Below are 20,945 nucleotides of genomic sequence, written 5' to 3' on the forward strand. Positions count from 1 at the left end.
CGGCTTTTGAATTAAAAATACCCGACGGTTTCAGTATTTGATAATACAAATTTATTAAAAGATAGTCAATCTTCTAGGCATTTTTGATCCATCCTATATGTCCGGAAATTACACAGATACACAAATATACAATATTTACAAAAGTCTTAACCTACATAGTAATAATCATTAAAAATAGATACATAGACAATAAAAACAAATTTAGAAAGTTTGGTCCCTGTGGCAGTGTACCTTTAAGCCTGGCAGAATATTTTCGCTGTATTGCGATACTTATTCGTTGAGGAAAGCACCAGCTCTGGGGTCACCAGTACTTCAGGCGCACCAGACCTCTAGGGCGATTAAATAAAGGCCCTTACGGGTGTTTCCATCACCCAGGCACAACAGGGATGGAACAGGAACAGAAGACAGGGGAGAGAAGAAGTTGTGCGGGGCCAGTAACACGACCTTCAGAAATGAAGAGTGTGACAGAAGAAGTGCACTTGATCCCCAATGTCCCCGTGTCTACTCCAAAGGGGAAAAATCAATGTTGGAGGAAAGAATACACCAATTACATTTATAGTTTGATACATTCTTCTTACAATCCTCTTTTATTACTTTTTGTTTTGCCATTTAGTTACGTTGTTATTTATGTGTCTAATTTAGCAAAAGGTCTTGAAATATTTTCCGCATGTATCACCGGAATACGTGCCAAGATCATTACTGTCAGTCGCAATGATCTGACGCTAAATAACCTGACAATGACTAATAAAATTAACGAATTTTAAAAAAGAGTATCGTTTATTGGCCAGGATGGAATGCGAGGCGGAATTTTTGCTACGCTATTATGAAACGGGCTTATAGAAAATTCCTAGATATTTTGCGTTTCTATGCAAAAATTCTATTGAGTTTGTTAACCCTAATACACTTTGAACGTCGTCAACTATGTTCAATGTTTACTCTGTCTGTTAAATTCATACAATATGAAGCTCATTTTACAAGAATATTGGTCGCTAAAGTCAATATTTAAACATTGATATTGATAACGTAATGAAACATGTCGTTCAAGATAACAATCTAATTATTTATTTTAAAAATTAGGCTTCATTGTACGAGTATCATCACGGAGTTCATACGTTGAACCCCGGCTGTACACTAACGTACTTTCTGTCTTCCTGTCTAACACTCGCTCGTACGGTGAAGGAAAACATTGAGCGGACAATGTCATGCCTTAGCCCTAAAAAGTCCACGACATGTGTCAGATTTGTCAAGGCTGATCAAGGTCTATAAATAAAAATCAAATCAATCTGAGTCCAAGGGTAGTAGCGTCGTTTGATTATTAATTATCTTTTTCAAAGATAATTAATAATTACTTCGCTTTATGTAACTCTGCAAAGTTACAGCAAAGTGAAGATTTATATTATTCCCTTTTCCAAAAATCTAATTTTCAAAAACTCAACTGAGCAGTAGAGAGGGTTAGACACAAATTTTCCCATTTGTGACCGTTAAATTAACTCGAATAATTAATTTAATAATAACGAAAACAATTATATGGAAAAAGGAGCGTATCCATACTAGTCGCGTAGTATATAATATATGAAAAATCTATACTATTATTATAAGTATTAATAAACCTGAATACTGAATACATAAATTAAAATAGAACTGAGGAAGTTTATCATAAACACGGATATTTTAAGAAGTATTATTCAATGAGCCAACGCATTTGTCACTCATAATTTGTGACATAAGGAATATTTATAGGTGCTAATGAGTTCCACTCTAGTGGATAATATTGTTAAAATTATTCTAAAGACGTGTCCTAATTTCTAAGAGAAAAGAAATTGAGAGAATAAACACATTATCTATACATATTATAGTGAATTATGAGGACGTAGTTTTAGGTATAAAAATTGTTATGACTACACAGCCTCAATTGGTTAGAATAAAACTAAAATTGTTTGTACAGCAGACAAAGGTATGCATGTACTACCCGTTCCCCGTTTGGTTGTAAGTAATATAATAAGAAATATTAAAATTCTACGTTAACGAAAAATATACGTAATTTAATAACATATGGCTATAGGGTTGTATTGTAGATTATTATTATTAAAATACGAGGCATCCCTTTTAAGTTCTGTCGTTTCCATATTTCCCGGCAACTTTGAATTTGGACCTGTACTATATTCGAATGTTTTTACATTTTGAATCTCAAAACAGTTAAAAGTATTAGGATTAATGCTATTGTTTAGTCACAGCGTCGATTTGAATCTGTCAAGTTACGTACGAAAATGAATCTTTCTAAGGAAAATGTTCGTGCAATAATTTTCTACAACTTTAGAAGAGGCCTGACACGGCTTCAGTGTTTTGAAGAGCTAATATCTGTGTTCAGTGATGAAGCCCCATGTCTGCGGACTGTCGAACGCTGGTATTTAGAATTCCAGCGTGGACATACTAGTGTTAGTGACCAATCTAGCGAAGGACGCCCAAAATCCGCCTTCACTGAAGAAAACATCATTGCTTTGAGACAACTAATTCTCGAAGATTGTCATGTGACGTATCGAGAGATAGAGGCTCTATTAGGCATCTCAGGGACAACCATTCAGAAGATCTTGCATGAAGCGCTTGGTGTGAGAAAGCTAGTTTGCCGTTGGATACCGCATCTGCTTTCCGACGATCACAAGGCGGCCCGCGTCAGATGGTGTAAGAAAACTCTGCAAAGGTTCAACCGAAGAGAGTCAAATCACGTCTACGACATCATCAGTGATGACGAATCTTGGATCTATGCCTACGATCCTGATTCCATACAACAATCTACAATCTGGGTCTTTCAAGACGAGCCAAAGCCGACTAAACTCGTTCGTTCTCGAAGCACTTCAAAGATGATGGTGGCCACGTTCGTTGGAAAAACCGGCCATGTTGCGACTATTGCACTTGAAGATTGTAGAACGCTTAACGCAGAGTGGTATACCACAGTTTGTTTACCACAAGTCATCGCCAAACTTCGAAAATCTAACTTAAAGCGACGCATCACTCTGCACTACGACAACGCAAGCTCACACAGCGCTCGTCAAACAATTCAGTATTTGAAGCAGGAAAATGTAGAAATTCTTGACCATCCTCCATACAGTCCTGACCTAAGCCCTAACGATTTCTTTAGATTTCAAAAAATTAAGAAAAGTCTTCGTGGTCAAAGGTTCCAGTCCGGTGAAGAAGCAGTCGAGGCTTTCAAGTCAGCCATTTTGAACACCTCCACTTTAGAGTGGAATTAATGTTATAATAACTGGTTTGAGCGAATGGAAAAGTGTATAAAGCTACGTGGTGAATACTTTGAAAAACAATAAAAAGTACTATAAGGTTCTAGTTGTGTTTTTTTCTGCAAACGACAAAACTTAAAAGGCATGCCTCGTATATGCTTGCTTATTGCTATGTTTAATTTGATGAAATCTATGAGAGAACAAGTTGCATTTCAAAAAAAGTCTTACAGAAGCTAGCCGTATTAAAAAAAATTCGTGGTGGGACATAAACATACGTAAAGCACATGAGTAAGGAATATTATAAAATTTGAATGAGCGACTTTAGATAAAGAGTAATATTACTTAACTGTTTGTATATAAGATTTATTATGCAATCGTATCTTGACCATACTTGTTGTAAAGAACATGAAATATAAAATACTAGCGGCCCGGCTACTCAAGGATATTTTTTTAAAAATACATATTTAAAAAAATATAGTAATAAGCCTATAATGATAAATGAAGCTTTCTAACGATAAAGGAGTTTTTCAATCAGCCCAGATGTTTTTGTTTATTTCCAAACATACAAATCATTCCTCTTTGTAATATAACTTTGTACCTTAAACGATACAATAATTTAGTTTTTAATTCAGTTCGGTAACGTGTTTTTTTCTTTTAAATGGAGATAAAAAAACCGAAGGAGGTTTCAATTCGACATGAACTTTTATTTATAATTCGTAAATTGATATAATAATTTAATATATATAACGTCTGTCAATTAAGATTTAAACTTTTCAAGCTTAAAAAGCTTACCGTGAAAAGTTCTCCGAACGAGATAACTTTTGTAGCGCACTGAAGTTCCGGCGGAAGAAGACCTTTGCACGGTGATTTTCCGTACTCATTGATAATCTCGCAAAGTTCTTTCATCTCTGTACATACTCTTGCCTGTGCCTCTGCTCCTCTGGATTCCGTCTTTGATCCGGGGATAGGTCTAAAATAAAAATAAACATATTTACTATTTGTTTAAAAAAAAAATTGGTATATCTACGTTTAATCTGTGTATATAAAGGAGCGTTGTATTGGGCTAACATTTTGTTGCGGAGTTATTCAAAATACATTTTTTAATGACATAACAGTCAAATATACAATATTTACAATTTTCTTAACCTACATTGTAATAATAAAAATTATTATTAAGAAAATTATAACAAATTTAAAAAAAAAATCCCTGTGGCAGTGAAAAGAAGTAGAAAAATTATAACATTTCTTAAGGTATTTATTGTCATTAAATGATTGCAAGGGCAACTTTGTACATAGTTAAATACTTGTCATGAATATCGTATTTATTTGGACAAGGATTAATATCATATAAGTTATAAATATTTATTTATTTATTTATTCCATATTTATCTATTCTATCTTTACAGTAATAACTAATTCGATAGAACGACACAATATTTTACCCACACCAATTAACCTAAATACAACACATTAACAGAAATATATTTATGTACCTAAATCTTATAACTAATAATATAGGAAGCAACTCTTGTGAACTCAGCCAGTGTACAAACAAATAAGTCTACCTTAATAGAAATCTTATTTATTATGTGTATTGCTCGCGTGAGTGGTGCTTCGCTAACCAAGTTGGAATGTGCGCGCGGTACATCCAAATGTTGAGACTTCCACCTCAGGTTTCTACTTGGTACCCGTAGACTCAGTCTCTCCATTATGTCCGGATTATGAACCCGACCCGTAAGTATCTTAAATATATACACCGACAAGGCTAGCTCTCTTCTGAGGCGTAGCTGGTCATATCCCACCATACCCAGAACAAACAGGGTCGGGTACATAAGTGGATACAAAGGATACACTCCGTACACTCTCTTGTAGAGGTACCGGGTGAATTTATTCTGTATTCGCTCTAGCATGAGACTGTATTTAGCCTCATATGGGGCCCACACCATTGCATTGCACTCCAAGTGACTTCTGACTAACGCATTGTATAAAATTTTAATCGCACTAATATTTGTGAAGCCACAAGCTATTCGCAATATGAACCCCAAATTTCTGTATGCCTTTTTGCATGTTTTATCGACGTGTTGCGCAAACCCAAGATTGGCATTAAGATATATTCCTAGACCTTCGATACTCTAGCCAACGTTAGACCACTAATAGTATAATTGCATCGAGTGGGAAATCGTGCTCTCGAGAAATATATATTATAGATTATAGGTTATAAGATACTTATATAGAATATGGCATTGTTAATAATTTAATTGCTAAGTCATAATTTTACATTTGCATTCTGGCTTGACTGTACTAAGCGGTTTCTTTATTCATCATTATATATTTAATTATTATTATTATAAAAAAAACTTTATAAATAATGGTTTAAACTTAAACTTAACAAAAATAATAACATTTTTGTACCACATTCTTGCAAATAAATTATTATTATAGCTACCATCTGGGATTCAAATGTGTATTTCAACCTCGGATATTGATAAAAGTATTAAATGTGAGCTATTTGTATACAGCTATATAATCATGATAGTTGTGTCCGAAAGTTAGTTGTTATTCTAAATGTATCATAATTTGAATAATGTGGGATAACATACTAAAAATATCTGAAACAATAAATTTTCTCACTGTAGAATAAATTCCAAAACTTTTAAGTAAATTTATAAATACTTTTGACTTGTAAAACTCCCTCCCTCGTACAAGAAAATAACGAAGTGAAATATCACGAATCACGTTTTGTAATTACTGGAGGTGAGATGGATGAAGCTGTCAAATTGACGAGCGTGCCTTAACATACACGAGAAAATGTAAAAAAATCTAGAAGCCGAGTGAATATTGATGTAAAATCAAACTAAAATATCGAACAGTGTTGGTCTATTGAGTTGGGTTTTCCATATTCTTGCGGTTGTAGATTCAAACACCAATGGACTTTTAATTATATGTGCGAACTTCACACTCGCTCGCTTCAAACCGTGATGCCATAGCCTCACAAGTCAACGGTGTCTGTCATGCATAGAAGGCTGATCACTCTTTTTTCTAAGGGCAAGTAGCCCTTTAGAAAAAAGAATGATCACGAAAACGATTCAGATTCAGACAGAGGACCAAGAAATTTCAAGGCCAAGGTTTTTGTAACTAATATATCAATTATTTATTGATGCATCTAATTAACTAACCAATTTACTTATTATTCGTAGACTATCATCATATTTTGACTATATGTTATCTGAAAAATACGTTAAACTTTTTCGTAATTGGTAATTGTACGTATATATTAGGTTAGTAAACTAAGCTAACCTTAAACAAAAACCCATTAAATTACTTGAAATTCGAATACTTCAAAAAATCGAAAGATGCCATCTTGTTAAAAATCTGTTTTGATATTTCCGGCAGGTCTGAGAAGTACCAGAAATATCAAATATATTTTTCGTTTATATTTGAACATTAGTATTGGTCAATTCGCATATGTAAAACGCACTTGCAGATTGGTACCAATAAAACATCATTTATTGATGGTTGATTTGAATGATGATATGATTTTCTTATTAACCTTTATTTCGTTAGCTGTAAGCTCGTCAATACCAAAAACCGCGGACACTTCAAAGCAACTGCAACTTGATTGCTACGTGGAGTAAATGGAAAAAAACTCAATCGCTCTATCCGAGATCAAAACTGAAAAACATATTTTCCATGTAAATAAAACAAGCAACAATCGACCCACTACTACAAGTATAGAGGTGACTTTCAAGAAGCTTTATTTTGTACTAGCTGACCCGGCGCACTTTGTTCCACCTTACAGTCTAATAATATCGTGTTAACTTTAGTTAGACTTAGGATTTCATTAAGGTTAACATTAATACACATTCTTTTTGCAAATATAGAAATGTTTTATTGCGTGCCATTGCGAAAGAAGAATGGCAGTTTAACACATTAGGCCTCTTCTCTCGAGCGCCAATATTGCGTTACTGCATGTCAAAGCACTTTCTGATATACAACATTTTTTGATGAGGTAACTTCGATCAAGATCAAACCATGCATCTCCTCATTCACCTCAAGATCGGAATTTCTTGAACTGACACGAATTCGACGTAAAAATGATGCGTAGTTTTGTCAACGGATGGCACCACATGCTGTTTGCATTCGTAAAATTAATTTACTCATTTATTGTTATTCGATAACTTATCCGATATTTTAGTACTTATTCTGCTATTCGGAGTTGAGAAGAATCCACTAAAAAAGATATAACTAACATCGGTCCAGCCGTTCTCGAGTTATAAGTGTTGTAACAAACACGACTTTCTTTTATATATATAGATTAGGCTTGCGGGTTTAATCAATCCGTACATTCATCACTTGTTCAAATCAGGCGAGTTTAATCGTGTTCAATTAATTAAAGTGAAGCTTTGAAATCCTGAAAAATCTACGTTTGGTTAACCTTTTTGGTACGCGTTTAACGCGTTTGAGAGTATGAAATCGGCTTAAATGTAATAGATAATAAATACGTATGGTTACTTTTTACCCGTCAACGCTATACATTTTAATATTACATAGTTGCCACATCACTACATAATACTTCAATAAATCTTGATTAGATAAATTTTAAAACTACAATTTGTTGCTTGAAATTGACTTAATAGTAATAACATAGTTGTATTAAATTAAATACAAGCCAGCAGAGTCTCATTGCGGAGAAATTCTCTCTAATTTCGCGGATAATGGATAAAATCATACAGTCAATGTTCTGTCTTAAGATAGATTTAACTGTAATTAAGAATCCATTACAACTGCTCTCATCGTTATCCAAAGTATCTATGTTGTATTTTTCACCTTTAATTTCAATTTAAATTGGCTTGCATGCGTCAGCGTGTTGCATATAAGGTGCCGTGTAACATTAGTGTCCTCAACAAACGCCAATAATGCTGCGAAATTTGCATTTTAGTAAAATCTAATTTGTTCATATCGTTAGTCAATAGTAAATGTACAAATTGACCAAATTAATGCTTAATAATTTTTTTCTCTCTTATTATGTCTATATGTGTTTAATGGGTTAGGTTAGTTAATGTTAGCTAACATAGTTAATGTTAGCAGCGGTTAGTAAACAAAAGTACCTATCGTGGGCCATGAACATCGTTACATATATAATATAGACTTATTGCTTGTTCATTAAATTTGTAATCATAAATGTTAATGTTTATATATATCACTTACTGAAATTTGATACCAAATTTACCCTGAGGTATTTTATTAATGCTTTATGTTCAGGCAAGTAAGTGATATAATAAAATTACACTATGCAAATAAATGTTAATTGTGCACATAGAAAACCAATTGGTACACAGCTGAGGTCTTAAAGTATAGGCGCAGCGAAGTTAGAGCGCAGGTTTAATTAGGTTACTACTGCTGAGAATAAATAAGTGTATACAAATATCAAAAAGAGGAAAGATATACAAATCTTTGCTCAAATGTTTATAATTAATGAACTCAAATTACTAAATCGATTTCAAAAATAATTTCATCATTGTAATGCTACATAAACCATTAACTGGCCTATAATAATAAATAACTTAATATCTTAACATAGAACTTCCCTTTTGATTGCTGGTAACATTTTCTTGAATAAAGTCAACATCCGGATAATTTGTTGTGAAGGAGCTTCGAACGAGAGATCTTAGTTTAAAATCCTCTTATTATGAGGGAGAAATTATTTCAAGATTAAAATTTACGTTAAACAAGTTTTTATTTATTTTTATTATTAATCCTTATTATTATTATATACCTAGCTAGTTATTTGAATGCTTGTCCTGGGTTCAAATTTTGTGAAAATAGTATTTGTTGCATAGCCAGGACATACAATCAAGATCAGTTAAAGTGTATTTTCGTATCTAATGATTTTATTAAGTTTCAACAGGTTTCATTATCGTTTTATATGATCTGTAGTTACGATGTAGCCACTCCCACATGAAATAACCTATAATCAATATTTTCCTACATCTAAAGGTTTGTATGTGTCGGCTTGCAATTGCAATTAAACACGTGTAATGAAGCTAGTAATTAATACCTACAGTCGTTCAATCAGTGTACGTGAATAAAGGTATATTTTTATTTCCTAGAATAATTGTAATTATAAATTTTTATAAAGAGCAAATCTCAACCGACAGCTGAATTGTATGGTGTAGACTGACATAGATACTGAGATAATACTAACTAAAACTGAAATAAAACCATATAATATAACCAACGCTTGTGTTTTGATCTCAGATTTCTATATTTCTTTATTTGACCTGCCAGACATAACAATATCACTCCACCTTTCCAATTCTTGAAAGGCTGACAACGCATTTGCGAGCCTTCTGGCATTGTGAGTGTCCATGGGCGGCGGTATCAATTAACATCAGATGAGCTTGCTGCCCGTTTGCCTCCTATTACATAAAAAAAAAAACCTTGTATAACTTATATACCTTCGCTTTTCGACAATTCATTGGTTTGGAGATAATGTATATTATCTATACATGTAATAGTATATGAGGGTTCAAACGGTCAACCTTTAGGTTGACAATCGCATGCTGAAACACTAGGCAATATCATAAGTCAATAGATCCTTAAAACATAATATTAACTTGTTGGTGACTTCAACTAAAAATATAAAAGCAAAATTTAATACCTTCAAATTGGCAACGTATTTTGCGTTTTACGCAACCATATGGTATCTTTGCTTTCGGAACACTAACCTAATTAAAAGCGAATTCTTTCCAATGTTTATTTGAATCTTACTACAAAATTGGGAAAGACAGATGTTCTCGAACAAATGAAAAACATTTTATTATAGTAATGAAACAAATATTTTACTAGGATCAAAACTAAACGTAGTTGTAAGTTGTTGATTTAGGACGCACTAAAGACGCACGAAAGTTGTCTTGGACAGTGGAGACACAATTACAAATAGGTAAAATGTACAATCAATAAATAAAAGTAAAAATAAAATTTTATGTTATTTTGAAATAAATTAAATTGGTGGTGATTAATGATATTATCAGAAAGTTATTTGCCAATAAATTCGTGTACATTTCTACGGATTTCATTTTGTTTTAGCAATAAGGAATTGGGGTCACCTTGTATTAAATGCGTATTAAATTTAAACGTACTTTATATAATAAGTAGCTAATTAATACGGTTACGAAACCACATTAAAATTACACCGCCATACGATATTTAATTATAATAAAAATAAACAAACTTTCCCTCTCGTGTCGTATATTCTGGTATGTTGTATACTGATATTTATAAAATGGTCAATATTTTCGTTTTCACAAATATTTCATAAACGAAACTATTACATAATTTTTCGTTAATTATAACTTCAAAAATCACTATTGTACTCATGTCAGACGGCAAAAGCTGGCTAGACTATGAGGTATCAGGTTTCAAAGCTCAGATTAACTGGCACATTTCTAGTTTAATAATAAAAGCTTCAAGAACGGAAACGCCAAGGTTTAAAGAGATTTTTACATTCAAAAGAAATTACGTATATATTGGTCGTTTATAATGCTTTAACAAATTACTGTTCGTTACGGTTATTTAGGGAGTAACAACTAAGACAAAATATTTGATAGATAGTCGTATGTGACGTTTAAAGAGGGCTTTTTAGAGGACTACTATTTTATGAATCAAAAGTCTGACTAATTAGGTAAGAGCAGCGATGGCCGTATCCCTGAGGTCGTGGGTTTGAACCCCGGCTGTGCACCAGTGGACTTTCCTTCTATGTCCGCATTTAATATTCGCTGGAACGTTAAAGGAAAACATCGTGAGGAAACCGGCTTGCCTTAGACCCAAGAAGTCAACGGCGTGTGTGTGCCACATGAGGGTGATCACCTACTTGCGTATAAGAATGTTCATGAAATACAGAAATATGAGGCCCAGACCTAAAAGCGTTGTAGCACCACTGATTTATTTTTTTATTTATGTGGTAAGTAGGAAAGTCTTTCATGCCTTCTCAGAGAGTTTAAGAATTAACAACCTGAGATGATAGCTGATAAATAAATACAAAAATCTAAATTATTACATAACACGGCGAGTGATAAGATCTAAGTAATAACTCACTTGCCATATTCATCCTTTGAGAATGTGGGTTTGTGGTTCTTGTCGAAGCTGCCGCTAAATGCTGTTATTTTCTGTAGGTCTGTGTGCGCCTGCGCTTTTGTGTCGAACGCCGAAATTAAGTCCGTTAAAGAAGAACTCTGTAAGAGATAGATTTATATATAGTTTTTATATGAATCAGATCAAAATAAACCTAATAGATCCTAGTACAGACCCCAGTAGTAGTTCAAGAGTCCTAGGTAAGGGTAGAGTTGACTCTAACCGTGGGTCAAAAACTGATTAATTTTTGACCTGAATATGGGTAAGAATATCTCGATTATTAATTTTACCCATAGTTATAGGATCTTCTATTCACCCAATCGTAGTCAAAGTCAAATATTAACAGTTTAGGGTTACTATAGCAATTTATTAAATGAAATAAGTCCTCTATCAATCCAATCAGAACATAAAAAGTCTGAGAGTGTTTTAATTGAAGATATTTTAATGGACGGCTCGAGATACAAAAGGATGCATTAAAATAGTAGAAAGGCTTTTCTTACTTTTAATACTTTTTTCAGTGACCATTTAGGCCATGTAAAAACATTGGAACTACGTTAAAACATATTGAATTCTTTTGGTGGATTGGAATTTATAACGAAATACAAAATGAGAGCATGTTTGTGTTGACTGTGATTTGTGTGGTTTTCGTTTAATATGTTTCAACGAAAAGACGCCAGACGACGAGTTTCATTAGAAAAGAAACTCAATTAATTAAACACAATTATAAACGTGGTGTAGTTTCGTCTTGTGCATATATTATTGTAACTGAATAGTATATGCAAATATTGTAACTGAAATGAAGCAACGCCCTCCTTCCCTATTAAGTATTGAGTACATATTGAGTATTTTTAAAAATCCTGGAAATGTTCCAATTAATATTAAACATAACATTTTCCTTTTCGAGCTTATTCTATCAAAGACTTTATCAAGGATAAAAGTGTGGTCGCACTGGGGACATTTATCGCGGCAGATAAAACTTTAAATGCAAATATTACAGTAAAACTGTGAATATACTTTTTATCTGATCAGAATGTGTATTTTATGCATTTTATAAATATATTGTACTGATAATTTTAAAGACGTGTTGCATTAGGGTTAATTGTAAAAACAAGAATTCTTTAACAACATTAATAATAACAAATATCTTAACACACATACGAAATTACATGTAAAGTCCAGTTCAAGGTGCTAACATTGTAAATTATAATTATGGAATTAATGAAACTAAATCAATTATGATAACAGCGTTCTTCCTTTATGTTAATTATTGTTTTAAAATTATTTTTATAAATATATTGCATTGTTATGTAAGAAATTTAGCGCATAGAGATTTTACCGATAAATGCATATTTATTTTATGAACTCTAATGCTTTGATTTTTAACACATTTTTTCACATTCTATAATATAATGTTTTAAAACGTATGCATTTTAAAATATTATTAAGTTATCTTTTTTAAACAAATAATAGTACACAGCAACTACTTACAAAATCAGTGGCCTTCTTGTATGGAAAGGTTTCGAAGTTGTTTAAAATTTGTGAAATATTAATACTGTTTGAAAAGTTGAGTGCTATTTCTCTGGAGCGTAAGCGCGGTCGACGTTTAGATGCTCACAAGTATATCCTTTAAAAATGTATTTCCTTTTTATGGATCTTAAAATGTGAACGATGCAATCTTGTCAGATATGTCAATGTTCTATACTAATAATTGATGGTAAATTATTTATTTTCATATGTAATACGACTACGATATAGTCGTCATACGACTATAGTCGTCATGACGACTATATTAATTGTTTGCAACGAACCTATCGGGAAATACCCGATAATTTTGAAGCTCGAGTGGTATTCGGGGGATTATTTTTCCGACCCAAATGTCGGCCAATAGAATTGCACCATGAGACGAAATGTACAGTTAACAAATAAGAATTTCATAATGAATAAAACAACTACTTAATACTTTTCTTGAAGCAACGACCAGAGAAAATTTTCACAAAAAATTTTCAGTATAATACCATGTAGGTTGTACCACGTGACGTCGAATGGTGCAATTCTATTGGCCGACATTAGGGTAGGAAAAATAATCAAATAAAAATATATATATATATATATTTTTAATTTTAAAATAAATAATTTCGACGAAAAATCTCTGTAATCAGCCGAGGGTCAAACCTTAAGATTGTGATTAGCCACTACACGCTACGCCCTACCTGCCATTCATGCTGAAGCGCATCAAAGAATGAACAATAAACCATTAAAAAATTCAGTACAAATAACTTTATAATATCGCATCGGTGCACATTTAATACATATATTTGACATTCCATATTATCTGTTTCTATTAATACATCGCCTTGTATGATGAAAATTCCATATGGTATGATTTACGGCGGTAGACCTTGCCAACAGCTGCCCCTAACAGGATCTCGAGAATCGTGCGCAGTCTTTGTTAGTGATGAAAGAAATCTGCCACTTGCCAATGTGATTCATATAAACGTTTTATTCAACAACGGGCTATTTATTATTAGAAAAGCTTTGTTTGTGCGTAGATGTGGCGACCGACGGAAGAACGTCCCGGGACTAATTATTATTTATAGGACAGGCCGTGAGATTTTAAAACGAATATTGAAACAATTGTGCGCGCTCTGTTCGATTTTAATTAGTTACATCATTTTTAGTTTCGTATCATATCGACGTCCGTCGTTCCACAACTAAGTGTTTTTAAAGGCAGCTTTTGCCACGTATCACCACTATGAGTAATCTGCTGCCCACCGATGTATTTCCTAACTAATTCGACTTAGGGTCCTTTAAGAAAAAAGCGTACCAATTCTTAAAAAGGCCGGCCATGCACTTAACATCAGGTGAGCCTCCTGCCCGTTTATTACATTAAAAAAGTCCAATGCCTATGGTCACGTGATATGACATCGAACGCAACGTTCTCATTCTCATTTCAGCCGTACATTATTTAAAAAATGTTCGTAGTTGAACTCATTACTAGATAAACTCTGGCTCAACTAAGAATAGAGCTTGTGAAAGTAAGATTCATTAAGCACATAATCAGGAGGTGAGTTACTCCGTCCGTAATACCATTGATTTTTATCGTCCTTACCCGGGATTTAAACATGAACCCATACTATGAGAAGAATATACTTACAGCTAGACTAACGACGCGTGATATAGTTTTAAAATAATAAAGCTAAGGAATTTTAATTATTATACTTACCACTAGACAGTATTAATATTTGACAATTTCATTTTAAATATGTGAATTATGAAATAAATTTAAAATATAATAGTAACGCCTAATTTATAGCGCATGTAGCGATAATAAACCATAAATCACAATATTCTAATTATAATATTTATCTAACAAGAATCCTTTGATATTAATCTGCCTGAGGCCTTTATGGCCGATAATATGTCACAACTAATCCCCAATGGTGATTTATATACGCCTAACAAACGTGTACCTACAACTATTTTTCATACTTTCCTTTACAAGCTAAGAGGTATGATTTATTATGTAACATTTTTGAGATTACGCATAGACACGAATGCGTAAAACTTAAAAGTCTAAAGTCAAAAATCATTTATTCATATAGGTAACACAATGTACACTTATGAACGTTAAAAAAGAAATATAAATTAAATGCTTCTAATTTTATATTTTACTGCCAGTTCCCAAATTAAGGGCTTAGAACGGAAGAGAACTGGCAATAAACTCTCCGCCACTCTTTTTGATCGCCAAGTTTTTTGTTTTACCCAACGTTTGTAGGAGCTGCATTACATAGATTTCCATAAGGCAAGAATTGAATTTGTTGTACTATGTAAAGATACTTTCTTTCTTTCACATAGTTTTTAACTGTCCATTGACGAAAACTGTATATAACCGCGTAAAGCGAAAGCTTTGTAAGAGAAAAAAAATCATTTAAGATTTCAATGTGACATTTTCTTACCAATTTTAAGGAATACATTTTTTTGTCACTTAGAATACTTAATTCATGAATATCACCCTAATCAGCCCTATATGAAATGTTTTTATTGCTCGTATTCGAGTTTTTATAATGTTATCCATATATTAAATTTTGTCGGCAAAAAATACGTATGTAAATTGATATTTCTTGGCGAACCCACTCACTCATTAGGATAAAAGAAAATTGAAGAAAATGTGGAAACGTAGTGATTTACGTAATCCTCCGCGCGGTAATTTGTCTTTGTTGACTGAGAAAATTGTTAAGTCAAAGTTGATAGGGCTTCACGACCCTATTTCATATTAATCACTACGATTTAAGACGCAAATTAATTGTAATTCTGCACCCTTTTAGAATGAATAAGATTAATATGGGAATGTTTTTATAATTCTAATAATTAAATTTTTGAAGTTCTGAAGTTTTTTTTGGCGCGTTAGGGAAAAATTATGAGAGTAAATTTTTACGATGCGCGCGCACACCGTCACAAAAAACCGACACCCTGAAGTTAGCATAGTCAACATTTTAAAATAAAAAAATGTCAATTTCTTTAATTGCGTAGAAATATATTTTTTTGTGATATTAAAATAAACTCTATTTAACTAGATAATACGTTATAATAAAACTTTCAATGTATTAAATACCTTTTTTCTATTGTTAGTGTCGTTTTTTCTACAAACGAAGAATAAGGCGAAAGATACAATTTTTAAAAAGATTTTTATATTGTTACGCCAAAGAAGTATAACTTCTAACGCGTGTACATAAGTACACACATGTTTTATTATTAAAAAAAAAATATTACATTCAAAAAACCACTGGTGCTACAACCTTGTTGCTATGTGGCATTTGTATATTCTTATACCCTCTGTGTTGACACACGATGCAGCTATTTGGAACTGCATGCAAGTTCCTCACAATGATTTCGAATGAGTGCATAGAAATAGTACATAGAAAGTCAATTCCAGCCGGGGTTCGAACCGACGACCTTACGAACAAATCACACGCACAGATTGAGGCCAACAAAATTCTAGACCTAGACTATTACCCAATGAACCAACAGACTTTGCATATTTTTGACGACTCGAACTCATCAGATATTATGTTTACAGGATTCGGTGATCCAATACTCTCAAATTTTATAAACATTACATTTTTCATGTATCTTATGAGCCTGTAACTTGAATCTGCGTGTTGCATCTACCAACCAATCTACTGAATAGACAGAAATGTATATATTCTATAATAGCAAACCACTATAAACATTAGATTTATTTAAATATTTTAGCGTTGTGTTATATTAATAGCCACTAAAATGTATGGAGCTTGCTAGTTCATTCGAGCCTTTGAAACTGTTTTAAGCGGATTGTGGTTAGACTCCTTAATACAACTGAGGTAGTACTTGTGACTTATCAACCATGCCTTTGTTGTTTTGTATACTGGAAAAGCCAAACAATGTACCATAATCAATTACAAACTGTTATTGTAATAACCTGCCGCAAAACGCAAAGATAGAATAAATTATATATTTAAATTAATAATAATCCAAACGGCGCAACAATACAACGGGTTGGCCTCAGATTGCATCCGTTTCTTTAAATTTTGGAAAATAAGATACAGGTATCACTTATTCCATGTTATTTTTTAAATTAGTCTCGGTAGGCATCCCTACTCATCGGCAAAGTAGACACAGGGTGTAGGCCGAGAGAAAAAGCAGACGTTAAAAGCTCGCTGAACTCTTTTAAAATATCAAATTATCATACAAAATGTCTATGCCAAACATACATAGAGGAAACCAGGAGGGAGATACGGTCCGCTCTTTCTTTGTATTAAGTTACAAAACTGAACGGAAACCTCGTAGTCCAGTTTCCGGATGCGGCACCTGTTGCCATCCATCCATCCATCCATGAGTTTTACTCCATTATATTTGAGGGAGTTAAGCGACCCGTCACACACTTTATTTCTTATTATTTATTATAGAAAAGTAGGTGATGAGCCTTATGTATCTGAAAAGTCTGACTTTTTTGGTTTGAGACATTTCCTCACGATGTTTTTCTTTATTTATGAAACAATATCTAATCGTGCAAGAAAATTGGTGTACAGCGGTTTTCACAGCGGCGGTCGCGCTCAAATCAGTCGTAAAGCAGTCATTTTACGATTTGGCATTCCGATAAACAAAAAACTACAAGCTCCCTCCTTATCAGAATCGCAAGGCAGCATTGCTTCAAACAATTATTTTAAAATACAAAATAGTAAATATGGAATTGTGATAAACAAAGCGTAATTAAATCTGCTGATAGTGTATTTTTTGTATTCTTATCGCTTTCTTTAACATACCTTATATTTGAAGGATATCATACTTGCTTCAAATATAAGAAATATTTTTTTATCTCAAATCACTTCTGATGGTATTTTTTATATAATAGGCTCGTTTGCGCCTACGGGACGCCCAAAAAGAGCAGTAATCGCAGCCCATGGACTCCCATTTTTAGTGGATGCGTTGCCGGCCTTTGAGGGAGGAGTACACGAGCTTTGAATAGTTGGAGGTCGTATCTCTCATGGAAGACCCCCACTGGGAATCGATTCTACAGTTCGCTAGTTCGCAAAATCAAGTAAGTGCCTTGTGAAACGGACTGTGGAAGATTATATATCAGATAAGGTATCTCTAGCAACGTTTCGATTACATTCAGGAAACTAATATGGTACAGAAATTGACAATTAATGATCGAAGTACGTTAGAAACTTCATTTGGTGAGCTATAGTTATTTTTTAATTATAAATAAATCAATGGCGCTACAACCGTTTTTAGGTCTGGTACTCAGATTTCTGTATCTGTTTCATGATCAGCCTTCCGTGCCTGACGAATGCCATCGACTTTTTGAGGCAAGCTGGTTTCCTCACGATGTTTTCCTTCACCGTTCGAACGTTAAATGCGCACATAGAAAGTCCATTGTTGCACAGTCGGGGATCGAACCTACTTCAGGGATGAGAGTCGCACAATGAAGCCACTAGGCCAATAATAGCAAACAACAAATTAAAAGCCGCCCTCGGTCCAAAGCAAAACCAAAGTCAGACTATGATACAAAACCGCCTTCACCGGGGCAGGTCACTTACTACGTACGTACGTACTTCACTCACTGGAGTGTCGTCGGTCCATCCCACGACCCCAAGCCGAGGTCTGAGTCTCACAGAAGACGCTCATTCGCCAAAACGGTTGCTGAGATATCAAGAGCGTACCAATTCTTGAAAGGCCGGCAACGCACTTGCGAGCCTTCTGGCAGTGTGAGTGTACATGGGCGACGGTATCACTCAACATCAGGTGAGCCTCCTGCCCGTTTACCTCCTATACATAAAAAAGGCCCTTCAGGCTAACAGAGAGATTCAATTCCCAAAAAAAATCGGCTCCCAGTTCTGTTGAGCAGTCGAACTAAGCAGAAGCCTTTACAAAGTAGATTAAATGTCAAAATTAAACGACTGGAGTCTACAAACGAATTTTTGATGTCGATATCATCTTCAGTAATTTATCTGCCAGTTCTGTTGTTGTTAAAATTCAATTCCTGTTTTCTGGTTATTATTCCTAGTTATCCTATCCTAAAGCTTCGTTTCTGGCCTCATCACTTACCGCTTACCAAACTATATTTCTCGTTATGTTATTTCTCGAAAATTGTTAGTAGGTAATTGATTAAATTTGAAGAAATATTAATATTATTGAATAAATGAATATATTGGCTCTAAAAAAGTACGGCATATTTATGTCTTCTTGATGACTCACTTTATATTTTTAAGGTGATTAAATTGAATGTAATATAAATGTTTTCGAAGCCGCTTAAAACATTATAGTAATTCTTATCCAAATAAACACGTTACTCATAAATATTTAATTTTAAACAAACTTGCCCTTGACATCAATTGATTTCAATATCATCGGACATATCATACTTTTAAAATAACTTCAGAACCAAAATTATAATCAAGTTCCACGCATGCATTTATGATTGAAGAAATTATAGGATCAGCTATTTATATAATTAACGTCAGATTAAGAAAGCATAGCGCATATAACTTTTTTAGTTAGCTCTTTAACAATAATTTGTACTTCTGTCAATCTATGTAAACTCATAATTAATTAATTTATTTATTCATTTAGGTAACACAATGTACACTTAAAAACTAGAAGTAATAAAGAACTAGAAGAAATACACATTAAATGCTTCTAATTTTACATTTACTGCCAGTTCTCAAATCAAGGGCGTAGAACGGATGAGAAAAACTGGCAATAAAATCTCCGCCGCTCTTTTTAATCGCTAAGTTTTTGTTTTACAAAATGTTTGTAAGGAGCTACAACCATCAAACCATGTATTTTATAAGTTTTTATAAGTGTATAAGTTCTAATACTAAACTCGTGTTACTTAACCAATTTTTACGTAGTTTATTACTTTCTATGATATATATTTGTATAATGTATAGTTGAATAAAATCATTTTATTGTTACCAGTCCCGTTAATATTATTATTACTTAACTATTTGTAAAGATTTATTTAATGGCATAAAAGAACATTGTATTTAGTAAGTTAATAATAAGCTGTAAATCTTTCTCAATAAATAAAAAATGTTGCACGTGCTTATTATTACTTCTATCTATCACCAGTTGGCATGGTGAAATAGGAGCAAATACTTACATTCTCGTGAGGACAAACACGCAAATAACTAACATCACCGCATACACCACTTTCATCTTCCTCAGTAAAGAGACGGTCGTGGGAATTTATTTTATACTGCTGTACTTCAGAGGTAAATAAGCCTTCAAAGCGTTCATTTATCTCAAAAACAAGGTTTTAGATTAAAAAGAGAAAATCTTGAACTGTCTGACCTCGTGAGTGTTAATAAACTCTATACGGAAGGTTTCATTAAAATTTAAATTTTGTCAACAGCTGCCGATAATTTCGTCAAAGCCTACGTATATTAAAAGGCTCGGCTACGAGCTCAATTTTAAAATGGAAACTTGTTACACGATTTAAGTGCTTGAATTATCGCAGATAAAAGGCATTTAACAAATTAATTGCACGTTTTAAATTGTAATAATATTATTTTGATATACTGACTATATTTAAATGATTCACAATGACAAATACAATTTATCAAATTAAAATAAAACAATTTAAATACAAGTAGTCTGAGGCTCTACAAAGAGATTGTAATTTATATTACAGCGTGGTGGTTACGTGGGTAGAGATTTATATACAAATCTACGCTGTTACCACGAACACGCCCACAGAACCTTCGATATCAGTTATTATTGAACTATGCGTGACTTCTTTAGAGTTTAAAGAATTAAAGATTTGTACGTCGACCTTTAAAAGTGGGCGTGAAAGCCCTAAAAAGTAAATCCACAATAATCCTCTTCGAGAAAATAAGCCGATTACTCTATCACTGCCGAAAGTCAGAATCATGTAATATTTTGATTATTAATAAGATCTGCGCGCTTTAGTATTATTTTAACCATTGTGATCTTAATTATAGGCCCTAATATAAGTCATACAAATGAGTGCGAAATAATTAGGTTGAGATATTTTTATTGAGGATCAATGCTAATAATATGACCCTTGATAACGAC

At 33.2% G+C, this 20,945-nt stretch overlaps 1 protein-coding gene across 1 annotated transcript in view; it reads right to left on the bottom strand.

The window, feature by feature from the left end:
• The window catches only part of LOC125050606 (actin-binding Rho-activating protein-like), a 29,045-nt gene that overhangs the window by 5,892 nt on the left and 2,208 nt on the right, over positions 1–20,945 (bottom strand). Inside the window, exons 2-3 of the mRNA XM_047650558.1 lie at positions 11,331–11,467; positions 4,026–4,203 (exon numbers count right to left, since the gene is read on the bottom strand). Coding sequence (XP_047506514.1) covers positions 4,026–4,203; positions 11,331–11,467 — 315 coding nt within the window. The remainder of the gene's footprint in view (positions 1–4,025; positions 4,204–11,330; positions 11,468–20,945) is intronic.

The sequence above is a fragment of the Pieris napi genome, chromosome 6, assembly GCF_905475465.1.
Source record: "Pieris napi chromosome 6, ilPieNapi1.2, whole genome shotgun sequence".
NCBI classification, from domain to species: Eukaryota; Metazoa; Arthropoda; class Insecta; order Lepidoptera; family Pieridae; genus Pieris; species Pieris napi.